The 8,127-nt window shown below is 54.4% G+C and overlaps 1 protein-coding gene across 18 annotated transcripts in view; it reads left to right on the plus strand.

Annotated features, from left to right (window-relative positions):
* Positions 1-8,127, plus strand: part of Tle3 (TLE family member 3, transcriptional corepressor) — a 45,899-nt gene that overhangs the window by 35,354 nt on the left and 2,418 nt on the right. For 5 of the 18 annotated variants that reach the window (XM_008766347.4, XM_006243212.5, XM_006243216.5 and 2 more), the window contains 10 exons: positions 727-777; positions 1,182-1,334; positions 1,695-1,836; positions 2,275-2,474; positions 3,586-3,662; positions 4,543-4,792; positions 5,155-5,402; positions 6,196-6,343; positions 6,886-7,036; positions 7,705-7,781. In XM_008766347.4, the coding sequence (XP_008764569.1) occupies positions 727-777; positions 1,182-1,334; positions 1,695-1,836; positions 2,275-2,474; positions 3,586-3,662; positions 4,543-4,792; positions 5,155-5,402; positions 6,196-6,343; positions 6,886-7,036; positions 7,705-7,781 (1,497 nt within the window). The remainder of the gene's footprint in view (positions 1-726; positions 778-1,181; positions 1,335-1,694; positions 1,837-2,274; positions 2,475-3,585; positions 3,663-4,542; positions 4,793-5,154; positions 5,403-6,195; positions 6,344-6,885; positions 7,037-7,704; positions 7,782-8,127) is intronic. The other 13 variants (XM_006243213.5, XM_063266230.1, XM_006243218.5 and 10 more) reach the window with 3 other exon arrangements.

Below are 8,127 nucleotides of genomic sequence, written 5' to 3' on the forward strand. Positions count from 1 at the left end.
CATACATAATCCTCTGATCAGGTGAGCCATTGGGAGCGAAATGGACTGGGAAATTGTCCCAACATGCACTCTGGGGAGAGCTGAAGGTTCTTCTAGACAGTTCTCTGCTGCACCCACGTGCCAAGGGAGCATCCTTGTGTACTCCAGTATGAACCCCACAGTCTTCACAGTCCACCCCAGGCATTCAGCCACCGAGACTCAGTTTGTAACAACCTGATGGCATGACCTTGACCTGTGAAATCCCAGTGAGAGCACGATTATGTGTCCTCCATGGCCAGACTGAGCAGGGGTGAGATCCGAGTCTAGAGGGGATAGTACCACGCCCTCTTTGGACCATCTGGCTGCCCTGCGTCTCTGACCATGTTACATAAAGCTTGGTGCACTGCAGAATGAAGCCAGTCCCCTGCTCCAGAGTGATGGAGGTGTAAAGATGAGACTTGCCTTACGAATGACTGTAAAATGAATGCTATCTGGGAAGGAAGGAGGTTCGGGCTTTAGAAGGCTCAGGACTATGTTAATGAGACTGCTTAGACATGTCAGAGCCCCAGACCAGAGACCCAGACCAGAGGCTGTGCTACAAGGAACTGGGAGAAGGAATTCCAACACTACTCAGAGCAGCGCAGCGTGGGCTTTGGGGTTTGGTTGGGGAAGTTGTTGGGGTGCAGGGTTAGGCTTGAGCACATCAGGGTTGGCATGGGCTCTTACTGGCTTCTCTCTTGCTTATAGGACAGCGATGGGGACAAGAGTGATGACCTGGTAGTGGATGTCTCCAATGAGGTAAGAGCAGGCCCCAGCTGTAGGGAGGCCCCTGGATGGATTTGTCCCAAACCACCCCACCCAGTGGAGCATTAGGGAAGCAGGGGGGTAAATGGCTTTGTATGTGGGTGCTGAAAGGTCTCAAGAAGTAGCCGTCTTTGATTCCCATAGTTGTCTAGGTGGCCCTGTCCTTCCTCTCTGGGGTTGGGGAATGTGCTTTCCTGGAGAGAATCTCCAGTAAGGCCCTGTTTAATAGGTTAGTGTCCTGGACTTGTATGTGACTCAGGGCAGGTCACTCCTCCCTGCCTCCAGATCATAGGTCATTCTTCTAATAGCCTCCCACCTGTGCCTGCCTGCTGCCTTCCTGTTACAGGGCAGGGATACCTGCTTGCAGCTTAAGAGCTCTGTAACACTTGTCCTTTCAGGACCCAGCGACACCCCGGGTGAGCCCAGCACACTCCCCTCCTGAAAATGGGCTGGACAAAGCCCGAGGTCTGAAGAAAGACGCCCCCACCAGCCCAGCCTCTGTGGCTTCCTCCAGCAGCACGCCTTCCTCCAAGACCAAAGACCTTGGTCATGTATGTGGGGTCTGCCCTGGCACCTTACCAAGGTGGGGGAGGGGAGACACAGGCGTACAGAGGCTAGAGCTCCAGTAGCGCTGCTTGCAGGATGGGAGTTGGTGTGGAAAGAACATGGCTATTGGGATTGGCTATGTTTGAATCATTAACCCACACTGGCCGAGCCTCTCACTAGTAATGTTTCAGAGCATTGGTTTCTTCATCTTTAAATTAGAACCTTCACCGCAGTCCCTGCCAACTAGGGACTTCTGTTCAACTCATGCTTGGCTTCATGTGGGACCAGGGCTAGGCATTTTGCCCAGCTCTTGGGAGAAAGGAATCCTCATGGCGTCTCTTGGTCTCTGTGTCTTCCCTTCTCAGAATGACAAATCTTCCACACCTGGGCTCAAGTCCAACACACCAACGCCAAGGAACGATGCCCCAACTCCAGGCACCAGCACCACCCCGGGGCTCCGGTCAATGCCGGGCAAACCTCCAGGCATGGACCCGATAGGTATAATGGGTAGGCACCACAGGGCCCGGGTCAATCTGATGGGCGAGGGGAGGATGGTCCCTTGCCAGGTGGAACCAAACATGGCGAGCAACATAGTGTGTCCAGGCTGGGGCTTCCGGGGTCTGCCTGGTGGTCTTGTCTTTCTTTGACATTGGTATATCAGAGTCTTTGAGGCCGCTGCTGGGCCAAGTGTGGGGAAGGAGCATCTGACAGGTTGTTAGCCTAGACCTGTGTCCACTTCTGTTAATGGTCCTCTTCTCTGGGCCTTGTGCTGCCCTCTGAAAAGAAATGACCCCAACCTCGGGTTCTGAAGTCAGGAGTCCAGTTGGGTAGATGCTTCAGAACATAGAGGGTTGTGGCCTCAGCTTTGTGTATCAGAAGGGTGAGCCCACTCTCACGGATGCCTCCTCCCCACTGACCCCCACCTCCTTGTTCACATCCTCACAGCCTCGGCCCTGCGCACACCCATCTCCCTCACCAGCTCCTATGCAGCACCCTTTGCCATGATGAGCCACCACGAGATGAATGGCTCCCTCACCAGCCCAAGCGCCTATGCTGGCCTACACAACATCCCATCCCAGATGAGCGCCGCCGCAGCAGCTGCAGCCGCCGCCTATGGCCGATCGCCAATGGTGAGCTTTGGAGCTGTACGTAGACCTTTTGGCTCCTTTTGGTGGGGGACAGGGTGGGGGAAGGGACTGGGTAGGAATGATAGCTGGCAGGGTCAGTGCAGTGCATATCCCTGCGTGCTGAAGGGACCCTTGGGTGTTGACTGAAGGTTTCTGTTACCATGGTGATGAAACACCATGACCAAAAGCAACTTGGGAGAGGAAAAGGTTTATTTCGCTCACAGTTCCATAGAACAGTTCATCCCCAAAAGCAGTAAGGGCAGGAATTCAAGCAGGGCAGGAACCTGGGGACAGGAGCCGATGCAGAGGCCATGAAGGAATGCTGCTTCCTGCATTGCTCTCATGGCTTTGCTCAGCCTGCTTTCTTACAGAACCCAGGACCATCTATCTGCCCAGGGATGATGTCGCCCATGATGGGCTGAGCCCTCCCCTATCCATCACTAATTAAGAAAATGCCCTAGAGCTGGATCTTCTGCAGACATTTTCTCAGTTGAGATTCGCTCGTTTCTGTGACAAGTTGACATAAAAGTATCCAGGACAGCTGTGGGCATGTATGTGACAGCAGCTCTGGGGGGGAGCACCTGTTTAGAGAGAGTTTACTTGTGGGGCATCAGACCTGCCTGTCAGTCTCAGATGACTGAATAAGGTAAGGTAACGCTTGGACTTCCCTCTCTCATCTGAGACCTGCGGATAATGCCCCGAAAGGGGATGAGAGTCCCAGTAAGAACTTAGTGACATCTGGCCAGGGAGCAGGGTTTCGGGCGGTGGTCTTGGTGGTGACAATTACTGTGAACAGACAGGATTAGGGCTGGCAGAGAGGACTTGCTTTTCAGGACAGTTTTCCTCTACCTGGAGTGGCCATACTCCACAGGCTTACAGCACACTCAGGAAGGAGAGAGATGGGGCAGGGCCTACTCTGCCGGCAGAGCCAAGGTTTGTTACTGGTTGAGGTGGCGTTTGCTGTTCCCTTCCTGGCCTCTGCCTTCTCTGACACATGCTCTGCTCAGCAGTGCTGTCACTTGGTTCTGGAGAAGTCACAGGGTGCAGCAGGCTTAGATGGTGGTGGCCATGGGGAACAGGGTGAGGCTCGCGATGGCAGACTGACTTAGAGCTACTCCTTTCCTTACAGGTTGGTTTTGACCCTCATCCCCCGATGCGGGCCACAGGCCTGCCCTCCAGTCTTGCCTCCATTCCTGGAGGGAAACCGTAAGCACTTGGCTATTCTTTTTTGCATGCTTCATGGGGTAGACAGGCAAAACACCCCCATCCATCCCCTGAGCACAGGGTCTTGCTGGATACAATGCCCTCTAGGAAGGTGTCTGTCCCTCCAGAGACACATAGGCGTGGTCATCACACCAGGAAGCCCCTCCACCAGGGGAACTTAGAGACTCTGAGGCCCAAGTTGATGGCTGTGGCAGGGTCAGAATGCTTGTAAGCAGAGTACAGGGAGCGGCGTGGGCCCTGGGGACTCCTTCGGGTTCTACCCGCTGTAAAGGTTCCAGCCCCTACCCTGCCTCCAGTTCCCCTGCTCTGTTATGGAACACAGTGTTACCCTGCTTTTTGCCTACATGGGTTATTGGGAAACTAAAGGTTGAACCGTGTGTACCACATAGAAACCTGCCCTTATTGGAATAGACCTCATGCCACCATGGCCACAGAGAAGGGCACTCACAGTAACGTGGGCAAACCAAGCTAAGTCCCTGTGGCTCAGATACCCTCGTTGTTTTTGCCTTTAGAAGGACAGGAAGGTGCTCCATCCCTAGTATCACTGACCAGAGGCAGGTTGAGGCATTTAGTTGGGTCCTTTCCCAGGCGGGCACGTCTGGCGACTTCACAGTCTCAAGGGGAGCACTCCCTAACATCCAGGTAGTGCCTAAGCTGATTTGGAGCAAGGACGTATGGTTGAAATAAGTGGTTCCAAGCCGATGGAGCCATCCCAGTACCAAGGGGCTCCTGGACTTGAGGGATTTGCGGGAGAGGGGCTTGGAGTCAGGGCAGTAAGTCACAGTGTGTATGCATTGACTTGGAGGGGCCTGTGGGACACGTTAGGGATGGACGGCAGGAGTGACCCACCTCCTCCTTGCAGGGCGTACTCCTTCCATGTGAGTGCCGACGGGCAGATGCAACCTGTGCCCTTCCCCCATGATGCGCTAGCAGGCCCCGGCATTCCCAGGCATGCCCGGCAGATCAACACACTCAGCCATGGGGAGGTGGTATGTGCCGTGACCATCAGCAACCCCACGAGGCACGTCTACACAGGCGGCAAGGGCTGTGTGAAGATATGGGACATCAGCCAGCCGGGCAGCAAGAGTCCCATCTCCCAGCTGGACTGCCTGGTGAGAAGCAAGGGCCACGGGCTTCTTCTGTAGCTTGTAGGAGGCAGAGGAAGAGGACAGACACAGGTGGGGAGTGGGGGGTGGGGCAGAGACACTGGGCCCGTGGCCAGGCTCAGCTCTGCACAGCTTTAGGTAAGCGAACTAACCTCTCTGGCCCTAGTTGGGGCATCTGCAAATAGAGATGACTCTTAGGGTCAAGGTTCTAGAGAAAGGCATGAGAAATTGAATAGGCGTAGAGTTGAGGGTGGAGTAGTCTGGCAGGAGCTGGAACACTTTATTAGGATGATAAATTACCGAATGTGGCTTTTTTGGTCCACGGCAAAGCAAGAGGGTAGCACTTAACTCTGTTCTTCTCCTTTCAGAACAGGGACAACTACATCCGCTCATGCAAGCTTCTCCCTGATGGGCGCACGCTCATTGTGGGTGGTGAGGCCAGCACACTCACCATCTGGGACCTGGCCTCGCCCACGCCCCGCATCAAGGCTGAGCTGACGTCCTCGGCTCCAGCCTGTTACGCCCTGGCCATCAGTCCTGATGCCAAAGTCTGTTTCTCCTGCTGCAGTGATGGGAACATTGCAGTTTGGGATCTGCACAACCAGACCCTGGTCAGGTGAGGTTGGCAAGGGAGAAGCTATGGTGTTTATGCTCACCCAGCCCATGATGTTGGTCCTTTCGGAGAAGTGCAGGCTGGTCAGGTGCAGAGGCAAAGGGCAGCTCATGGAGGACCCCTTAAGCCTAGGATCTTGGGGGAAGGCAGAGCTTTGAACAGTTCTGGGGAAGCAGTTTGAGGAGTGAAGATAGCAGAGGGTGGGGAAATGCAGCATTGCTTCATGGTGAGATGTGAGTGGAGCAGAGTGGCTGGGCTTTGTGTGTCCTGCCTCTGAGAGGTCCTGTGCAGCTTGATTGGGTTCTGCGTGGCCTGAGTGGTGTGGTGTCTTCCTCTGAGTCACACCGCTTATGCGATGGTGGACAGCAGTGCATGCCCAGAGTCTCTCCCCAGTGTTTACCCTTGGGCATGTTTTGGGCCATAGCCTCATAGACTAAGTTAGGGACAATACAGACTGGGTTGAGGAGTGTGTCTTAACAGCAGGTCCTAAACATGATAGAAAATCCTTTAGTGTCTTCCTCCCCATTACCTTCCTGAGAGCAAAGTGGGATCCCGCCTAGACACATATGGAATCAGAGGTCTGTTCTCAGGGAAACTGTCCTTGGTAGCTCCCTTGAATGGAGTAGGAGGGGCCTGGTCTGGCTCTGCTTCCTGTTAGTGTAAGGTTTGAGGCATGTAATCTAGCCTTTTGGACCTCCAGTTTCCCTCTGGCTTGGCTGCAGAGCTGGCCCAGTCCTTGGGATGATTGTCAGGGATTCCCTAGGGCTCACCCCTCTTCCTTGCTTGGCCTTCACAGGCAGTTCCAGGGCCACACGGATGGGGCCAGCTGTATAGACATCTCTCATGATGGCACTAAACTGTGGACCGGGGGCCTGGACAACACTGTGCGCTCCTGGGACCTGCGTGAAGGGCGGCAGCTACAGCAACACGACTTCACCTCCCAGGTGTGTGGCCCAAACACTGCGCTTGCTTCTCTCTCGGACAGAGTGACCACACGGGGTCATGGTTGACTGCCAAGGGACCAGCCTGAGCCATCTGGGCGGGTAGTGGTGTAGAGTAGGCATGGCCTCAGAGATGGACACTCAGCTCATCCAAAGCCCATAGCTTATTGCTCCCTCCCAGCTCTGGTGTGGGCACCGGACTCAGGCCTCCTGCAAACCTCGCCCCTGGGCCTTGATATTTCTTGTTTGTTAGATTTGCTTCACTATTTTAACAGTACCTTAACGTGGAGTATAGTCATTGCCAATTTCTTAAGGAGTGAGCTGAGCACAGTGTCTGGGAATTGCAGCCCTTCCTGCTCTACCCTCCAGAGCCAGCTTCCTCAATGGGATACAGATGACATCTCTGGGGTAGCATGGAGGGGCAGCAGACTGCTGGTTATTGGATTTGGTTTGTAAGTGGAGAGGGTGGAGTGAGGAGCTAACCCTGCTTAGGGGGCTGCTCCAGTCCTGTGGGCAGAGGGGCACTGAACTGTCTGTCCTTGCAGATCTTCTCCCTGGGTTACTGCCCCACTGGGGAGTGGCTCGCCGTGGGCATGGAGAGCAGCAACGTAGAGGTTCTGCACCACACCAAGCCGGACAAGTACCAACTGCATCTGCACGAGAGCTGCGTGCTGTCCCTCAAGTTTGCCTACTGTGGTAAGCCCTGAGAGCCAGCCAGCATGGGGAGCCCAGTCCAGTAGAAGGTGTGGGAAGAGGGGACCTACAGTCTTAAGTCCTCTGCTCCTTTAATGTCCTGGAGCCGAAAAGTACCTTTCTTGTCCCCATCCTTGTCTCTTGGATATAGATGTCACTCTCAGGACAGTAGGCCAAAGGCTCTAGGCCAAAGGCTCTCCTTGTTGACCTGGATCTTCTCTGAAGGTTATGGCCACAGGTTTCTATTCGGACACATGGTGCAAACTCTTAGCCTCAGAGAAACTGGCTTGGAAGAGCCCGTGGCTTTGGGGGATGTTTGGAGCCACAGTTAAGAGCCCCCTGGGAGGAAAGTCCTCTCTGACTATTGGGTTTTGGCTGCTTCTGGTGCTCTCTCCACCTTCCACTCACAGACTGGGAAGGACTAGCTGACTTTAGTGGCCTTGCCAGGGATCTTTTCAGAGACGTGCTCAACACAGTTAACTGAATTTTGTTTCCTGGGCAAGGTGTCCTTTATGTGCTGTGCTTGTAACTGCTCTTCAGGAGTGGGGAACAGCAAGCATTAACCCTGGTTAAGCATGTCTGGTGTGGAAACACCATGAGGGGCAGACACAGCTGGGCTGGCTCCTGCTGCACAGGCCACAGTCTGAGGGCTTCTTTGCTTCGACTTTCAGGCAAGTGGTTTGTGAGCACTGGGAAAGACAACCTTCTCAATGCCTGGAGGACGCCTTACGGAGCCAGCATCTTCCAGGTACACTCCTGATCTTCCTCCTAAGTCAGTATGTGCCCACAGCGATGGGGCTGAGGGGTAGCAGGAGGCAGTTCAGGAGGACTCTGGAGCTAGGAGCAGATCTGCTACCCCCATACCCCACCTAGCCCTTACTAGATGGAGGACCCCAGAGGGAAGGGTGTGGGGACTAGAGAAAGACACATTCTCTGTTGCTTTTGTGATCTCTGAGGGTAAGAGCATTTAAGAAGGGACTCACTTATGTGGCAATGTGGTGAGTAAAACAGTGAGCTTGGCTGGCTCTGGGCAGCTGGACCATGGAGTAGCCATTTCATCCAGTGAAACCCATTCGGGTTAGGATGCCAACCCG

This window comes from Rattus norvegicus, chromosome 8 (assembly GCF_036323735.1).
Source record: "Rattus norvegicus strain BN/NHsdMcwi chromosome 8, GRCr8, whole genome shotgun sequence".
In the NCBI taxonomy this organism is placed as follows: Eukaryota; Metazoa; Chordata; class Mammalia; order Rodentia; family Muridae; genus Rattus; species Rattus norvegicus.